The 20317-nt window shown below is 39.0% G+C and overlaps 1 protein-coding gene across 9 annotated transcripts in view; it reads right to left on the reverse strand.

The window, feature by feature from the left end:
• Nucleotides 1-18559, reverse strand: part of NF1 (neurofibromin 1) — a 254686-nt gene extending 236127 nt beyond the window's left edge. For 5 of the 9 annotated variants that reach the window (XM_082442255.1, XM_082442249.1, XM_082442250.1 and 2 more), the window contains exon 1: nucleotides 18105-18558. In XM_082442255.1, the coding sequence (XP_082298381.1) occupies nucleotides 18105-18164 (60 nt within the window). In that variant the 5' untranslated portion in view covers nucleotides 18165-18558. Of the gene's footprint in view, nucleotides 1-18104 lie in introns of all 9 variants that reach the window. The other 4 variants (XM_082442254.1, XM_082442251.1, XM_082442253.1 and 1 more) reach the window with 3 other exon arrangements.
• Nucleotides 18560-20317: the final 1758 nt, after the last annotated feature.

The raw sequence follows: 20317 nt of genomic DNA on the forward strand, positions 1-20317 counted from the left end.
GCTGCAACTAGAGAAAGCCCACGCAGCAACGAAGACCCAACACAGCTATAAATAAATGAATGAATGAATGAATGAATGAATAAATAAATAAATAAATAAGATCCTAAACTCATTCCAGGGAAGGAGAGGCTTTTCAAATAACAGAGCTCAAGAACCTGCCACTGTGCTTAGCTTACTACTTAGTTCAAGCCAGAAGCCCAAGCTTCTGTACTAATGGCCATTTGTTACTATCAGGCTGAATGAAAGAGAATTTCATTCATAAAAAAAGAAAGCTAACGATCAAAATAAACTTGGAATCATCATGAGGAGGCAAAGAAGAGGGTCATTCTACTAGCTGTTGTAATTCATCTGGGTTACCTAGGAGATAAAGGACTACTGCTACATAAGGACAGGGGAGGACTCTGCCTGGAACCCCAAGGATTCTCTGAAATAATCTCTTATACGTGTGTAATAGTAAAAGTTAATGGAAAATACACACACACAAAGCAATGTGTGAAGAATACATGAGGATGTTGTGAAGAATATGTGAGGACACATATTCTTCACTAATGAAGGTTTGGGTTACCCCACCAGCTGAGGCCCTGAATGAGGGCAAAGGAAACATGGAATGAGCAGAAGACAGTAGTTTTAAGGATGAATTTACAATCACTCAACTAGTTAACAAAAGCAAAGACTACAGCAGTTACACATATATTCTTCTTTGCTTACTACAGAAGATTTTGCGTGAATGTATAAACCAATTTCTTCTCTCTTCTCCTTCTCAATATGTTATACAAATTTTATTAGTAAAGGTTAACTTTACAACTTAGTCTTTAGGTAGCATGATATTCAGATGGGACTATGAATTTGAGACATAATTAACATAGCTTAAAAATGGATAGTGTGAATGTCACCCAAATATGGATACAATGAGTATTGGAACTTGCTTCCCATTTTGGGAAGAAGGTAAGGACATCTTCAATTTTTTTTTAATTTATTTATTTTATTTTATTTATTTTTGGCTGCGTAGGGTCTTTGTTGCTGCACACGGGCTTTCTCTCGTTGCAGCGAGTGGGGGCTACTCTTCATTGCGGTGCGCGGGCCTCTCATTGCGGTGGCTTCTCTTGTTGCTGAGCATGGGCTCTAGGCGTGTGGGCTTCAGCAGTTGTGGCTCATGGGCTCAAGAGCACAGGCTCAGTAGTTGTGGTGCACGGGCTTAGCTGCTCCGCGGCATGTGGGATCTTCCCAGACCAGGGATCAAACCTGTGTCCCCTGAATTGGCAGGCAGACTCTTAACCACTGTGCCACCAGGGAAGTCCCAGGACATCTTCATTTTTATAAAGAAGACTTCCATCTTCTTAGGCAAAAGCATAGTGTTTGTCTTCTGTACACAAGATCAAATATCTGTATAAAGGCACGCATGGCTGCTGAGTAGCCAAAGAAGTGGACTGTGCCAATTGCTAAGTTGCTGCCTCTCATCTTCACACCTATCCTTCTCTACCTTGTTTTCTGATGGCTGGGCTACTGCGCAAACTATATTTCCCTTTGCTAGCTGGCTCCTTGTTAAGGCTCTACCAAGGGGACACTAAAGAAATCCTGTCAAGACTGGAGGAGGTGGGACTTCCCTGGTGGTCCAGGGGTTAAGACTCCGAGCTCCCAAGGCAAAGGGCCCAGATTCGATCCCTGGTCGGGGAACTAGATCCCGCATGCCACAACTAAGAGCCCACATGCTGCAACTAAAAGATCCTGCATGCCACAACTAAGACCCAGTGCTGCCAAATAAATAAATAAATAAATAAATAAATAAATAAATAAATACTTTTTTAAAAAAGACTGTAGGAAGGACAAAGGACTTGATTCTTCCTCTTTGCAAAATATCTACACTAACTTAATCTTGAGAAAGAACAAACTTGAAGTATTTACAATACCTGATTTCAAATGACTATAAAGCTACAATAATCAAGACTGTCGACTGGCAAGACAAAATAGGCATATAGAAGCACACTGAGTACAAAAATTAACTAAAAATGAGTCATAGACCTAAGTGTAAAATCTAAAACAAAATTTCTAGAAGAAAACATAGGAGAAAAATCTTTGTGACCTTGTGTTAGACAAAGATTTCTTAGATATACCATCAATAACATGATCCTCTTATTGTTTTTTTTAGAAAATCTGATAACTTGAACTTCAGCAAAATTAAGAACATCTGCTTTCAAGACTTTGAGAAGAAAACAAAATCAAAAAAAAACAAAACAAGCCAGAAACTGGGAGAAAATATTTGCAAATCACATATCTGGTAAAAGACTTGTATTCAGCATATATTACAAGCTCTCAAAAATTCAATAATAAAAAATCCCAATTTTTAAAAAATGGGCAAAAGATTCAAATATACACTTCATCAAAGAAAATATTCAGATGGTAAATTAAGTGCATGAAAAGATGCTCATTAGTCACTAGGGAAATGCAAATCAAAACCAGAATGATATACCATTTCCCACCCACTGGATGGCTATAATTTTAAAAATTTTTAGTCAAAAAAAATTTTTGTAAGCAAATAAATGTTGGCAAGGATGTGGAACAACTGGAATCCTCATATACTCCTGTAAAATGACATAATCACTTTGGAAAACAATGATCGGCAGCTTCTTAAAAAGTTAAATATACACCCACCATATGACCCAGCCATTCTACTCCTTTGTATTTGCTCAAGAGAAATGAATGTATACGTCCACACAAAGTCATATACATGAATCTTCAGGACAACTTCATTTGCAGTAGCTAAAAACTGGAGCAACCCAAGTGTCTACCAACAGGTGAATGAATAAATATTGAGAAAAACAGCTCAGCAGGTGCCCAGAAATGGGATGGAGGTACAGAATGGATTATGGGGGCTGGAGGAAACTTTTGCAGGTGATATATATATTCATTATCTTGATTGTGGTGTTAACACAGGCTTAAAAATATAGGAAAAGTCATCAAATTGTACATTTTAAATATATGCAGTTTATTTATTTATTGTATGGCAAGTTTGCCTTAATAAAACTGTAGAATTTCTATCATTCTAGAAACTGTAAAAATCCTAGTCTAGAATTTCTATAATAATAAAAAATGAAATTCCTAAAATAAAGTTCCTAAAAAGTTCCAAAGAACATAGGGGGGGAAAAAAGGCACTGTTTTTGCATATTTATTCATATTGGGTGTATATTTACTCATTTTACACCCAATTGGGTGCTCTTCATTATTTCCTATAGTTTTATCCTTCCACTTGACATGTTTCCCCTCTGCCTAAAGAACTTCCTTGAGTAAGTCTTACAGAGCAGGTCTGCTGGTGATTAATTCTCTCAACTTTTGTTTGTCTAAAAATGTCTTTATTTTACCCTTATTTCTGAAGGATACTTCTGCTGGGATCAGAATTCTAACTTGACAGGTTTTTTTTGTTCAACACTTAAAAAATGTCATTCCATTATTTCACAGTTTCCACTGTTGTGTTCAAAATGCAGCCATCAGTTATATTAGTTTCTTTGAAAGTAACATGTCTTATTTTTTTTCCATCTGGTTGTTTTTAAGAGTTTGTCTCTAGTTTTCAACAGATCAATTAAGATATGTCTGAGTGTATTTAGAAAGTGTAATTTTCTTTGTATTTATCTTGCTCGGGGTTTGCTAAACTACTTGAATCTATGGGTTGATACCCTTCATCAGTTTTGGAAAATGTCTTACCATTATCTCTTCAAATATTTGCTCCCACACTAAGTTCCCTTCTCTACTTCTGGGTTTCCAATTACACATTACTCAACTTTTTTTTTTTCTTTTTTTGGGGGGCCATGCTGAGTGGCATGTGGGATCTTAGTTCCCCAACCAGGGATCCAACCCCGCACCCCCTGCATTGGGAGCATGGTGTCTTAACCACTGGACCGCCAGGGAAGTCCCACACATTATTCAACTTTTTACTAGAGTTGCACATATCTCTTTTGTTTTGTCCTACTTTTTCCATTGTTTTTTCCTTCCTGTGCTTCAAACTGGATTATTTTCTATTAACTTGTCTACAAGTTCTGTACTCTTGTCTTTTATTGGTATAGTCTATTAAATCCACCCAATGAATAATTAATTTCAGATACTGTGGGCTTCTTGTTGTTGCATGTTTTTTGTTTTATTTTTAATGTGTCAGGCACTAAGCCCTGGGAACACAGCACTGAAAAGACAGACACAGTCCCTGCTCTCATAGAACTTAAATGGTATATATTCGATTGACCTGTTTTCCCATTTTTTTAGATAAATGAAGAGTAAGGCAAGGGGTGGAGTGAGATCCTAGAGTCCTGCACCAAAGTTTTCTCAGTAACATATAAATGACAGACCTTAAGCTACTGACATGTTTTTGATTCTTAGAATATCCATTTAATTCCTTTTCATGAATTCCAATTCTCTATAGAAATTCTCCACCTTTCCATTTTGTCCACGTTTTCCTATATTTTCTTTATCATATCATAGTTATTTTAAAGTCCCTGTCTGATCATTTCAATTACCTGTAGGTCTACTTCTACCGCTTATTTTTCTTCTTGATTAAGGATCACAGTTTTCCACCTTCTCAAATTTTTAGAAATTGTTCATTGTACACTGGATACTGGAAATGAAAGAGCCTCAGAGACCCCAGAATATATCTTCCCAGTGAGCATTCTCTATCTACTCTATTAGGCAAAAGGGATGAGAGAGGCTCATCATTTCAATCCATTCATGAATTGAAATGTGTCAGTGCTATGCTACAGTTTTAGTAAGACTCAGTTCACCTCTGGTTCATTCTTTTTCTTCAGTCTGTGTCCAGAATCAGCAAATGTCAGCAATCCTCTTCTCACCTACAAAGGGCTCTTCTGTATCTGGAATTTTAATTAATCTAGTCGTGATTACTTCTACAGGCCTCCAATATTTTTTAAAATATGATTTTAAAAGTTCATTCAGTTTTTTACTACTCATTGCAGTGATACAGATGACTGTACTATGTACTATATAGATGACTATACTACCCAGAAGCTGAAGTCTCCCTGCATATCATACAGTGATTCCCAAACCCAGCTTTACATCAAAGTGACCTGGGGAGAGTTTTTAAACTACAACTCATTGTCCATACCTCTAGAACTCATAGATGTTCAGTGGGGCCAGGAAATCTGTACTTTTAACAAGAGTCTTAAGTGATCTGGTAAAGCTGATATTTCTAAAGAAACTAATGTGGGAGTTCCCTGGTGGCCTAGTGGTTAGGATTCCGGGCTGTCACTGCCGTGGCCCAGGTTCAATCCCTGGTCCGGTAACTGAGATCCCGCAAGCTGCCCGGCGCGGCCAAAAAAAAAGAAAGAAAGAAACTAATGTGCCTGTTCCTCCTGTCCCCCATTCCCAGCTCAGTATTGATAAGGCCATTAGAGAAAGAACACACACTACATACAACAGATAAACTGATACATGAATATAAAAAGTTAAAAGTTCAGAATCACTAAAGACTTTAACGATAAGATGTTAAAATAAATATGTAAAGCCTTCAAAAAATATATTACGATCAAGAAGAGGAGGAAGGAAAGGCAAGAATCACTAGTTTGAGTACATGGTATAATACCTATAGGAGACTGAAAGTAGAACTATTCAATTCAATTTTATTTCTAATTGTTTTAGCAGAAAACAAAATTATCTTCAAATGTGAAAAAGAGCATTGTTGACAGCCATCAGAACACTTAGATAATGCATAAAGACCCCACCTACCTGCTTATCTGAATTCAAGTCTATATGAATTAATCCAAGGGGACAGATGAAAATTTTGAAATGTGACAAAGGAAATGCTGTCTGTGAACTCTGAGAACTCACAAAAAACAGAAAGGCGCCAGACTGGGAACGAGAAAACAACGGTGCCTCAAAATGCAGGCGCAGCTAAAGGTGAAAAGGTCATCTTAGGACTATGGACTTAATTTAATGTCAACACCCAAATAATTCTAGGACTGATTATTATGCAGATGACTTTTAAGCACTTACAGAAGGAAGCATTATCTACTAACAATAATGAAATCTTACCTGTGTAAAGCAAGTTTACAGACTACCTTCACATACATTCCCTTGTATCTTTGATTTGTGAAAAAGGGCAGGTAGCATATGTCTCCTCCCCAACCCTCATATACACTCTTCAAAATACTCAGATAGCTTGACTTGCCCAGGTTAACTCATTCCTCAGTAGACAATTAGGACTCAAACTCAAGTCTTCCCCATTGAGTACTGTATTTATATCACACAACTCTTAAGGTCAGCATGAGTTAAGAATAAGTCACATGGAAATGATAACTGGGATTGCTTCAAAATAATGAAAACGCACAGAGCAGGAAAGGGGTAGGACTATTGATGAAATAAAACTAAGTAGAAGCTGGATAATGGGTACATGGGGGTTCATTTATAATCATCTCTCTATTTTTGTATATGTTAAAATTTTTCATAATAAAACTTAAAAAAAAAATACACATGCACACACATGCTCTTTGATAGGTTAACTGTACTGGTAATCAGATGAATACCAAAAATACAGAGTACCTGAAGCTCAGCATTTTGTAAGCCTTTTTTTTAAGTCTCACATAACACCTTCATATACAAAAATACTTAGAAAAGGGATGACAAATGATATGCCTGAATACTGACCACCACTTCACCAAGAGAAAAAACAACCATGATAGTGAAATATCTTAACAATTTATACTATAAATAATTGAATGAATAATATATTTTGGGGTCGGGGAGACAACCCTGAGGAATACTTAAGATCTGTCTCCCAATATTTTTAAAGTAAAAAAGACAAACATTCTGAAGAGTTATAGAGAATAGAATTAGGAACAATGAATAGAAGACTCCAGGAGGCCAGGTTCCAAACTTTTCTACTCTTCCCACTCTTCCTTGAGGCTCATTGACTCATGTGCTACTCACTAACAAACCTTGTCACAGTCACCTACCAATTTTCTAGATATTTTCCCCATCATCAAAACAATTTGACTCCTGGCTCAGTTTTTCCTCTACCTCACATCCATTACCATCTAGGTGAGTGTTGCCTGATAAAGTACAGGACTCCCAATTAAATTTGAATTTCAGATAAACATAAGTAATATTTTTAGTGTAACTATATCCCATGCAATAATTGCGAAATACTTATACTAAACGTTTACTGTTTATCTGAAATTCACATTTAACTGGGCATCCTATATTTCCATTTGCTAAATCTGGCAACCCTAATCTAGGTGACTTCAATGTCAAGGTGGACCACCTATCCAACAACTGGTCCTCAACACTCCTTGATCCCTTCAATTCTAGTGACTATGACCATAACAAAGACACTGTCTCCAAACTCAGCTGAGTCCTTAATACTGCCCAATACTGCTAAGTGCCCTTAAACTGCACTCTCTCATTTACCCCAACAGTTATTATAGACCAAACCCATTCTTTCCTTCTCTACCATCTCAGTCTCTAAATCCACCACCTGAATTTAGATCCCTATCTTCTTCTACCTCCTATGGTACTACATTCCACATTTCCCTTTATTATATTTTTCAACCTCTCCCACTAAAGCATAAGCCATTAGATGAAATTACATTCACCCAAAATCTTCAAATGAGAGCTTAAACATTTTAGTATGGCATATAAGAACCTACAAGATTCACAACTTAGTTCAGGCTTCACTTTCTGTCAAGCTCTCCCTGACTGCCCAGTCTAAATTAAGTGCTCCTCTCACACACTCCCATAGACTTTAGGTTCCTTGAGACCAAGAGCATGTCTTGTCTTTATTTCCGCAGCATTTACCACAGTGCTCAGCATCTACCACAAATAATAGGAACTTGAATGTTTAGTGATCAAATAAGACAGAGGAGGCTCCATTTAAGGGACAGTTTCTAACAATTACAATTCTACTAATGGAATGTGTTACCTTGAGATGTAGTACCCCTGGCTGCCCAAAGGGCAAAATAAGATTGCATATCATAGTACCATTTATAACAGACAGGAAAAAAAGGATTTATCCTATTGTCTTTAGAGGAACTGGTCAAATTTTGTGAGGTACAACCATACAACCAATCCTTGAAAACTCCGAAATCAACAGACCTGTCAAGAAGGCTTCTCTTGTGGGCAGGTCATGATCCCCTCTCACCTGGACAGCTGAAGGCACTGTAACAAGTTCTTGTACTTTAATAATTTTATTATAGTCACCTCATTCTGATCCTACTCTTATGTTAACCTTACGCTGCTAAAAATTGAGATTTTTTTTTTACATTAATACATTCCAGTTACATTTTATAAAGTAACATTTATTTGCTTTGTTACCGATTGTTTTTCTGATTATAAAAATACATATTCAGTGTAGAAAATTCAAAATTTATTTTTAAAATATTAAGAAAAAATAATTACATATAATACCTTAAATTTTTAAATAATGTAAAAGAAAGTATAATCATATGGGCAAATGCTCACGTTATATTATAAGAGCAGATTATAAGACAATGTATCTCATTCAATCCCAACAACCTAATAAAAGCAACAGTATCTAACATTTATTGCCAGAAACTATGCCACGTGCTCTACATGTATTTCCTAATATAAATCTCACATCAATCTCTGTGAAGTAAGTACTATTATTGACCCCTTTTTACAAGTGAAGAAACTGAAGCCTGAAGCTAAATAACCTGGCCAAGGACTAGTAAGCAATGGCAGAGCCCAAGCTCAAGAATTCAAACCCAAGGGGTCTAATTTCAGAATTTTAACTGTGGTTCTCCTCTGAGTTGTGCTATTATAAATGGCCTTTTTTTTTTTATTGTGATTTTGTTACATTTCATATTCCTACAATGAATATGAATTACCACTTTTTTTTTTTTTTTTTTTTTTAATAAATGTCCAAGTAGAGGTTGAACAATTATCTGTCAGGGCTATTGCAGAAGTGGATTTAAGTAAGCTCAGATTCCTTCTAACTAAGGATCTGTCACTAATCAATTAGTGACTGGAATTATTTTCTTACTCAAAAGGACTGGCTCTAAAAAAATGAAACAAACATCAACCCATTTTAAGAATTATAAAAGTTTTGGACTGTCAGATTATATTTTTCCTGTTTAACATACAGTAAATGAAATAGCTCAGAATTGAGGAGATTTACATAATATAGCAAAGGTAGTTTGTGTTAGGGCAGAAACCAGAGCACAGGTCTTTACTGATCTTTGTTACCAACATTTAACCAAAACAATACTTTCTATCTCTCACATTCCCTACTGTAAATTCAGTTATCAGAGACCAAAAACTGAAACATAACAGGAAATACAAATGCTTCTTTTCTTTCCCCCTTAGTCCATTACCCAAAAGGAAGAAGACCTGCCTGGAGCATAAAGTTAAAACATCTTCCCAGCCCTGAGCTGGGACAGAAGTGAAAGGCACTGATAAAGACAGGAGATTTGGAAAGATACTCTAAGAGACAAGATGAATGATTCGAAAGTTGGTATTGGGGATGGGGATGGGAAGGAGCTGAAAAAGTAGACAAAGGAAGGAAACAAGGAAGGAAAGCAGACGGGCACAGACAAAAAGAAACACCCAGAAATCCAATAGAACAAGACACTCAAACACTACCAAAGTTTAAAAGGTTGTCTCAAATTTAATCAAATCCTAAATGGAATGTTCTTAGAGTATGAAAAGCAACTTTACAAAACTTGACTGTGAAATGCCAGATAAAAGAATGAAATAAAAACATAATCTCATATTTATAATTATACACTCCTGTTGGTACTCTCACAAATTCTACTCTCTCACCTTCAGAATTCAACTCTCCTCACCTAAAAATCTGCAGTGAGTTATAAAATGTTATAAAACTAAATAAAAGGGGAACAATGTTACAACTTCTAACAGCCAAGAGAAGCTTTGATAAGGTGAAAAGAAGAATGATAAACAATGAAATCAGTATATAATGCTTAAAACTTGTCTAACACATAACCAATTGAAAAAGATTTCCAGATACTCTCTTATGAACATAAAAGGTAAAACGTAACATGTCATTTTTGAGTGAAGAAGCAGTAATACTTTCCTCACTCTACATATTTGTGCTACCTGTTCACAAAATTTAGGCCCTTTTTATAAAGCTCTATTTATTGAAAGTTACTGCTCTAAGGATTAAGACACCCACACTCTAGTTTAAACTCAATTAATTACATGTCATATGATTGTGAACAAGTTGCTTTGCCTCTCTAGTTTTTTTTTCATGCATTATAGAAATAATAATAATCACCAAACTATCGATATAAAGAAAAGACAAAAAAATACTGCACAGGACAATAATCATGGCAATACACTTTAATGATTATTTACAGCTTCCTTTCACATAGAAGAGTCACACCTAAGACACTAAACAAGCCCATGACATAAGTAAGGCAGATATTATCCCCATTTTACAGAAGAAAACAGAAAACTGAAGTTCAGAGAGGCTGACTTACCCAAGGTCACTCTGAAAACTGTACAGTCAAAAGCTCTTTCTCTTACTACATAGTATACTGCCATCACAAATTTGAGGCAGTAAGAGTGGTTTTCTCATGCCCAAATGACTATGAGGACTATCCAAGGAAAGCTGTCAACAATTAAACAGAAAAGGGTCGCTTGAGATTGTTATAGCCATAATTACCCACAAGGCCAATATCTGGATATAAAACTATAATTTAAAATAAGTTAAATAGGGCTTCCCTGGTGGCACAGTGGTTAAGAATCCGCCTACCAATGCAGAGGACACGGGTTCGATCCCTGGCCGAGGAAGATCGCACGTGTCACAGAGCAACTAAGCCCGTGCACCACAACTACTGAGCCTGTGCTCTAGAGCCCATAAGCCACAACTATTGAGCCCACGTGCCACAACTACTGAAGCCTGCACGCCTAGAGCCCATGCTCTGCAACAAGAGAAGCCACAACGAGAGGCCGCGCACCACAACGAAGAGTAGCCCCCGCTCGCCACAACTAGAGAAAGCCTGCGCACAGCAACGAAGACCCAACAGACAAAAATAAAAACAAATAAATAAATTTATTTTTTTAAAAAAAAGTTAAATAAAAGTCCTTTAAAGTAAATTTCTAAAAGTCCTGCTATTTACTAATTTAACTTCATGCCTCTTGCACTAGACACAACACCCTACTTTGGGGGATGTGAAACGGAGGGGATAAGGATTTCACCAGAAAAAGTTAAGTATGTTCTCTGAAATCCAACAGGATAAGACACTCCAAACTATAAAATATGAATAGGGGCAGGCAACAGCTTGTAGACCGTAGTGGCAACCCTAAGCCAAACCAGAAGAGTGCCAGGCTGTGGTTTAAAGAAAATATGCAATCTGTAAGTCTGCACCTCAAGTTATTGCTACAGCAAAGTGATTAGTACCATTTATAGCAAAAATATGTAAAGTTTAGAAGATAATTCCAATTTTTCATTATAACAAGATGGGATTCCATATGAGCTTGGGGCTTTCTTGTCTTAACAGAAGCCCTTCTGATGACATGATCAATGGCTCAAAAGCCACTCAGAGAACCAAAGAAGGTAACTATATATCTCAGGCATATAACATTTGAAGTGGTCAAATATGCCATCGACAGCAGGCACCTGGTGAGAGTTTATTGGAGGCACTATCAATTCCAGTTATTTATATTCTACAACATTAAAATTTTCTTCAGCACAACCTCTGAGTGTGCTCTGTTTTCCTGAAGGCTCTACCACACAGTATGAAACAGAAATTTACAAATTGCTGAAACCTTAAACTTAATTCAGTCACCACAATGTAAAAATACCTTTTCTATTCTTCAAGGTCAAAACAAATTTTGTCTCATCCTTCCCTCTCCACACCCAAGAAAATGGGGTATTCTAAAAGATGTCGGATGGAATAAGCCAATGCTTTTCATAAATCCAACTCAATCCTCAGCAAAGAAAGGGCTTAAGATGCCCATATTCTACTTCAGTATTGATTCTAAGTCTTTTAACAGTTTAAGCTGACCACAAATCTCCCCTTCTACTTCTTCTATAGTACATTCTCCTTAAACTTCCTTTAAAAAATGAGCCTTCCTATAACTCCCGTCCCTTGTCTTATATACATACAGACACACACAAAACCCCCAACGAAGAGTAGACTGAGGCCTAGTGAACACATGTGCAAAACACATTTTTAATACACTGCTCACCCTGAAAAGTATGTTGTTATAATGCAACAACAGAGAGTCTATATGGAACCCCATAACAACAAATATGAAAATAAAACAAAAAATGCCCCACAGCAGTCTGAGTAATTTAAAGAACAAAGATGCAAAAATAAGGCATGCTTACTATTATAGTATATCTCTAACCTTTTCTTTAAGGACAAAATTCTCCATGCTAAATACATCCAAAAAAAAAGAAAGGAGGTTTAAGATTCTAATTTCCTATTGGCCAAAAATGGCAAAAACTGTAGCAATATTTAAAATCTAATATAACAATATTGCTGGCCCAAGTCACACACACCTTATGACATTTTTCTACTACACTTCCCAAACTTGAAGAGCTGTATATTATGTATGCCACAAATTAGATGATAAACAAGAAAAGAGAACGATTACAGTCATCCTAAGGACCCTCTCAGTATCCTAAGTATTCGTCAGTGAATGCTAAAGTAAGGTATATATTGGCCAAGGTACATACAGGGGCATATCCAGAGACTAGTCAATCTCCTTTATTTAGTGAAAACATAATAGTCAGCAGTGAAGAAAATGTATAAATTTTACATTTGAATAATTTTAGTCTTTTCAAAGTGTTTCACATTCATTATCCTATCAGACCACTGCAAAAAATTTCCTTATGTAGAGACTTGCCACTAAAAGTAAATGACAAATTCAAGATCACAAAGGTAGTTAACTGGATCTGAAACTTGATTTAAAAATGTTAGCTCTGTTGGAGGAAATATAAATATATACAAGTTCCTCCTTAAAGCTCTCTTTTCTTAAAAACCTATTCCTAGTTAAAATATCACTTAACTTAATAAGACCGAGGCTACCATAAACACTAAATTAAAATTCAGTTATTTACATTTAAAACAAAGCCAAAATTACCACTCTTTTTAGTCAGTCTACCTTTGAACCAGGAATCATATGAAAACCATTCCATCAATGACTCACTGTGTGCTTCTAACTGTGCTGGGCCCTGGGGTGACTATTAGGAGAATTCTAACAGCGGCTTCTTGCTTTTAAGAAAGTTTATACTCTATCTGATAAAAAGATAAAAGAAAACAATGCTAAACTATGTTCAACCTACCCTCCCAAAGGGAGACATGTTAAAGAGGGGTTCTGTAGAACCCCAGGTGACAAGCACACCAAGAAGTGAGGCTGCAGTGAGTTTAGTCTAAAAAGACTTCGTGGGAAAAATGAAGCTTGAGCTGCCCATTTAAGTGTGGACAGGAATTAAAAAAAGATAAAGGAGGAATTAAAGCATTTAGGCAGGGGCTGGTATAAACAAAGGCTGAGAAGCAGGAATAAGCTTGACATACACAGAAGAGACTAGGCCAGCTTGCCTGGAACATAGGTGCACACTGAGGCATAATGAGAAAACGTTAAGTAAATTAAGTGGGGTCAGCTCCCGATAAGACTGTTGTGGCATAGGTAGATGCTGTTAAAGTATTAAAATCATCGAATATTTAAACTAGAAAGAAATCTTACAGATTTTCTAGTCAATTCCAACAGATGAGGAAATCTAGGATCCACAGAGATCTAATGGCTAGCATAAGGACTGAGGCTGTAAATAGCAGAACAAAACTCAGACCCTCATTTAGGAACCGCAGTTCAACAATGGGCAGCATGGTATGACAGAGAAAGCACAAGGATTGATGAGAACATCAACATATAAGGATCTGCAAGCGTACATACAAGACAGTATCGTGTCTTGGGAATTCGAGGAAACTGATTTCCAGGGGTAACGGAACACCACAGAGGCATTACAGTTGATCAGAAAACCACTGTTTTGCCAGAAGGAATCACTTTCTGGAAAGAAGCAATCCAGAAGGAAAGCAGAGGCAAAAGCTAGTTTTCAGAGAGTTATGAAGGATATAGGTGGATAAACAGTAGAGGCAGCAGGTATCTGGCAACAAAGGAAGAAAAAGATTGATCTATACACAGAAAGCTACAGGACCAAGTAAATGTTTAAAAGAAAAAAAATCTAAGTAAGTTTGAAGGTGAAAAGGAAGGCGCTCACATAAAGAAAGACTGAATTAGATGCTAGATAAGGTGGGGGGAGTGAGGGAACACAGAGAACTAACTGAGGACCAGTTGGAAATTGTTTTTAAAAGATGAGTTCCAGAATAAAGAATAAGCATTTTTTTCTCACTCACCATAACATACCCCTTGTCAAAAGAATATTCATTTTCAACTACTTACAAGGCCTTACAAAGGCAGACCAGGCTTTAAGAACAAGGCTAAGGAGATTTTTTTTTTAAATCCAAAACAACTTCAAAGTTTTACAAATGTATCTGGCCAATTAACATGTAGTTTCTAACTTCAAAGACACTTGCCAATCATTTTATAATGTGAGTTTTTTTACCACATATTCGAAGGACATTCCAATTAGCATTCAATTTACAACAACAAATATGCTATTATTAAAAATAAAAAATCAGGGTTTACTCTCTAATATGTTCTTTAAAATGTTATTTTTTGGCTTTTTATATACCATTTTTACTTGACCAGATATGGAAAATATAAGTGCTTAAGTGAACATATTTACAATAAATCATTTGGTGATATCTTTTCTCAATTTCTTAAAACAAAAACCTTCATATGACCAGTTTTCCTATACTCCTTTTCAGGAACAAAGTCCTACAGAGACCGGTGGGGCATATGGAGCTAGGTGAGGCATGTAAGAAGGTTCTCCCTCTCATTTAAGTAACCTGGATAATGAGCCACAAATTAAAGCTGCACACCTAAAATTTGCCAATTTCAATTTAGAAACTTACCACTCAGCACCATAAAGGCAGGTTAAGAAGGAGCAGAAGATATAACTTATCCATTCAGCTTTCTAGCTGTCCACCTTCACAACTCCCATGCCTAATCAAGGAAGTACTTACTTTTTGTTTGTTTTTGTTTTAGCCGCGCTGTGCATGCGGGATCTTCCCTGACCAGGGATCAAACCCGCGTGCCCTGCAGTGGCAGCACGGAGTCTTAACCACTGGACTGCCAGGGAAGTCCAGTACTTATTTTTCAAATTGTTAAGAATTGTTCAACTCAGGCCATAAATATTAGGTTTAGTTGCAAAACCAGCAGGTTACAGGAATTTTACTTTACCCACTTGGAAACAAGGACTTGAGCTCAAAATGTCAAGACGGAACACTACCACTTGCTTAAACTGGGTCTACGGCACCAAGTGGCTGAGCAATACCCATCAGAGTACAATACGTAATCAACAGCGGCTAGTAATGCATTTCTACTTTAATCACCACAAATATTAGAAGTCCAACCAAAACATCAATTCAATCATAAATAGAGCTGCCATCTTTAGAGATGCACATGCTCTCTGCCTCAACACATGTCTTAGCTATAATAAAAGGAAGCAGCCCACCTCCGCCTGGACCCAGTGAAACAAAGCACAGTCAATATATCCAAAATTTAAAACTTTTAGACATAGTTGAAATGCTTAAGACTCCCATACAAATATCTCTCACTACATGCAGGTTGTTTTCCCCCCTCAATAAAAAGGTAAATTCTTCTCTCCTAACTATACTTTTGGATTATTAAAACAAATCCTATGGGATACTTATCAGAAAAAATATTCCTGATTGTCCAGCATTCAATGCTTTTCATACTGAGGCTCTTATTATTAGGTCTGCTATGTGACCTTGGAAAGTCATTTAACCACTATGAGGCTTAGTTTTCTTGCTTTCCAACCTCAAGGTAAACTCTAATTTGAATTAAACGTTTATTACTTCTATAATAAGTTAATGTATATAAATGCCTTATGTTAAACACCAAAACCCTTATACTTTTACATCTCGAAGTCAGTGGGCTTTAACCTTGTAAGAGAAAAATGTGAGGAATAATTTGTCCTATGGATCTTTCTCTTAATTACAACCTAAGGAATATATTTTTTTAATGCTTCTGTTTAAAATTCTTACATCCTTATTTTTTAACAGATGGTGCTGAGTTTGATTCCACAATATTCATAACAAAGCAAACAACAAAGCCTAAGGTCTTTTAACTCTGGGGACAAAAAGAAGGAAAAATTTACTTGCATTACTGGGCATATAATCAAAATCATTCCTCTTTTAAAATATAGAAAACTATGTTTGTCATATGTGGCAGATAAGCCTAAAGATCAACAGGTAAGAAGTGAAGAAATAAAGTTTAAAAACTGGAAACAATTTTTAACTAAAAAAAAACTGGAAACTACAGTCGTGGTGTGAATCCATCAAATTCCCGCATCCAGATTAAACTGTCCACACAGATCAGCTTTGGGGTTCTTCTGTGTGCCTTTTAAATCCTTTTTTTAAATTACACAGAGAAAGTCTTTTCTTCAAGTTTTAAATCTAAGGCTCTATCAATAATACAATCCAATATATGCAGTAACATTTCACTTCCTCAAACAGATTAGTAGCACAGTCTTTTAGATACTTTTTGGTCTGGAAGCATAAGGATATGTGAAAGAACTTCAAGTCTCTGACAGCTTCATAATTCTATTTTATCTAAGTAGTTTCTTCTCAAATTTCTTCTCAATTCCTCTGCCTATTCCCAAACATCTTTCAGATAGGTCAGAAACACTATGAGTCCCATAAGAAAATGTTTATGGATCAAATAAAAGTGGAGCCCTTCTCCCCCCTCCATTCAGCTCCCATAATCAGTTTTATGATTATATCCAGTAAACAAAACAGATTGACTCAATCTCAAACAGTTCCCTCATCACAGGAAGCCCATGGTAGAACTGCAGCTGCAAAAAGCATCCCTTTAAACGATCCCCAACTACCTAAGCAACACAAAGTTAAACTAAATCCTACTGACAAAAGGCTCCGGGTGCATTCATTCAGATCAGCCCCAGGATTCAGAGTCTGAAGCTCAGGGAATAAAAAGGCACCTCTCCAAGCTATGCAACTTTTTTTTTCCATCTCAAATATTCTCAATGAAAGTTCTCTTGTCAGCTAAGAGGTGAGAGTTTAAAAAAACAACAAAACACTAGCAGAATTAACGGCTTCAGGACCACTTCCCAGCTGTCTTTGCTCTCTGTTGTCAGTGGCTCAGATGCAGTTTCCCACTTTCCTTTCACTCTTCTCCCCTTAATCCCCAAGATTCCCACTATAGAAAGCAATATTCACATTCTCAGATCGCTGGCAAAAAATAAAGGGGGAAACTGCAACTACCAAGGAAGGGGGAAAAAAAAAAAAAGGAAAAATATTTCAGAAGCAGGAGGGAACCAGAACCATGATTTCCACTGCAAACGGCAATGTAAAAGCCAGTCTTGTCTTATCAGGGTATGGGGGGACGCCCGTGTGGGGCATCAAAAAGACGTGCAGTGTGTGTGCACTTGGAGCTCTCGGGGCGGGCTGAGACGACGGAGCAAGAAGTAACAAAACCTGTGCTTTCCCTGCTTTCTTCTACTCTTCCCCCTCCAAGAGAGGAAGCTGAAGAACTGGGGGAGGGGCGGGATGTTATCGTTCTCCCATTGGGGGTACACAAGACGGGCCTTGGGGGTTCCTTCAGTTACTCACCCCCAGTTAGGAGATCCACTGAGGCAAGAGGAAACCCCTAAATGTTACCCACCTACGTTCACAAAAAAATAGTAAGGGGGGGGGATGATTAAATCCACATGGAGAGCCCCTGAAAGCGTCCCCAGGTCACTCATCCCTATTAGCAAGCGGAAGGGCTGGGATAAAGGGGATGGAGGGTCGGAGGGGTGGTCAGGGAAAAGGCCCCACCCCCGACTTAGGAGAGAAGGGGAGCTCGAGCCACCAGCTGTCCCCTCCTTGCCGCACCTCCCCCCTAGGCCACCCCCAATTATCCCCCCAGTCTTTCCTCTAGAGCCCGAGGCGGCCGCGGGGGAGGCGGCCGCTCCTTCCTCCCCTCACCCACTCCGTCCCCACCCCCGCTCCGCTCCCACCTCCCGCCGGCCAAGGGCCCGTTACCTGCTCGTCGAAGCGGCTGACCACGGCCTGGACCCATTCCACCGGCCTGTGCGCGGCCATGTCCTCCCCGCGGCCGGGGGGCGGCGGAGGGACCGGGCGGCCGGCGCCCAGGGCCGGGAAGAGGGCGGGGAGCGGGGGCTGAGGTGAGGGGAGAGGCGAGGAGAGGGTCTGAGGAGTGCAGGCGCCGAACGTTCCCACGGGGGTGGGGATGGGTGGCCGGCGCCCGGCCGGGAGGGGGAGAGGGGAAGGGGGCGTTGGCGTGGAGGCTGGGGGGAGGGGGACGGGGAAGGGGGACTCGGGGAGGGGAGGGGGCCTCTTGGTCGCTCTCCCCACTAGCGCCGTCTCCCCACAGCCATCACAGTCCGAGACGCCGCCATGACACCCCACCGGAAGTGGGATCTTTTCCACGGCCTGGGGAGAGGGAGAGCGAGCGAGCTCGAGATTGAGAGCGCGGCTGGGAAAGGGGAGGGGGAAGCGAGAGGAAAGGGGGCCTGCCGCGCATGCGCCCGCTCCGGCCGGTTTCATTAATGAAAAAGCGAGTCCTCCTGGAGGTGACGTCACCTAACTCCTCCGGGCCCCGAGGCGCGCGTCCCTCATCGCCGCCGGGCTCACCTCGACTCGGGCTCTGGTTGTAGCCGGAGGGAGTCCGAGCCGACCCGGGAGCATCCGCTCTCATCCCACCACCACCTCAGACTCCCCGTCCCCCGCCAGCCTCCGAGTTTGGATTGCTCCCCGGGTTGGAAGTTAGGGCGCCCTGGGGCTAGCATTTCTCCCTGCACACAGATCTCTGCCGCTGATTTTTGGGGAGCTATGCTCTGCCTTAAGCTCTCTCAAAAAATAAGGCACACAACCTCAGGTTTCCAGGTTCTTCGTAGCTACTATAGCCTGCTGAGTAACAGGGAAAAGTAAGGCCAAGGGCCAAGGGAGATTCGGTGATTTTTTTTTTTTAAACGTTCTCTTAAATCCCAATGCTAGACCCAATGGCAAAGTACTCAGACTTCGGAATCCCAGTCGACTTCCTCTGCTGAACTGATAGGCACCCGAGTTAATAAAACTTTTGCGCAGTTGATAATAGAAAGATTCAAGTTTCACCATCCTCAAAAAGCCTTTAAGGGCTTGGCATACATTATTAATTCAACACATTCATCCTCTCATTTAACTCTTTTCAACGAGGCTTTCCAATAGGTATCATTACCCTCATGTAATGAGGCTGGGTCACAAAGGTTCTGTGACTTGGCTGAAGTCATAGAGTTGGTTGGTAGGTGTCAGAGTCAGGATGCAAACCCAGGTGGTTTGACCCTAAAGACAATAGAGACAAATTGTGGCTCTTCTGAAACAAAGGTGTTCCCTGTGCCCCCAATACCAGAGTTGAAATGGTTTCGTGTGGAATTGGGTTATGATGGTTTTCCAGGTTTACATCCAAAACAATGGATGATCTATCTATATCTAACACGAACTTTGGAATGAGTTATTTTTAATTTCATCTTCCTCAATACACTTTACTTAGGCTAATGTTTAAGTGAGTTTACACATTCTAAGCACATACTAATTAAGAGCCAGTGAGGCCACATAGCAGGATACTAACTGGGTGACAAGGTAGAGCGAAACCAGAATTTTAATTTTACCACAGAAAACCCACAAAGCCGATAGCACTTATACAGAGAGATATATCTGTGAGAGAAGTTTCCAGTCTCTGCCGGCTGGTGATTGTCCAAAATACGTATTAAGTTAATTAATATTTCATTCCAATAGAACAAGAGGACAGAGTCTGGATGGTTCTTTTGTCCATTCTTTAAGGATGCAACATGAATACTGACTAATTTCTTTTAGATGATGTCAGAAATGATGCTGACAGTGTTGAAGAAAAGGATGAATATTAAACCAATGTCCATCTATGCCTTCCCCAATTAGGACCCCCCAAAAAGCTCTCATTCATACACCCACAAAGTATCCCAGGGCCTCTACTTCAGGGCCAAACTTCAGACCCACAATCTATCTTTCCTTTTCTCATACTTCCTCTGAAAGTCCCTAATTACTTTCCTGTTGGCATGGCTTTTTGCCTGTCCATTCCTGTCATCTTACTGGATGTAACTGCCCAAACTCTTGGCTCCCTTGCCTCCAGTGACATTTCATTGCCAAGGTCCCTCTGTGCTTCCCTTTCCTCTCCTTCTCTGGTTCCCCTAATTCCCCATTCCTCTCTAACTCTATGGTAA

The sequence above is a fragment of the Balaenoptera physalus genome (genome assembly GCF_965194825.1).
Source record: "Balaenoptera physalus genome assembly, chromosome: 20".
Lineage (NCBI taxonomy): Eukaryota > Metazoa > Chordata > Mammalia > Artiodactyla > Balaenopteridae > Balaenoptera > Balaenoptera physalus.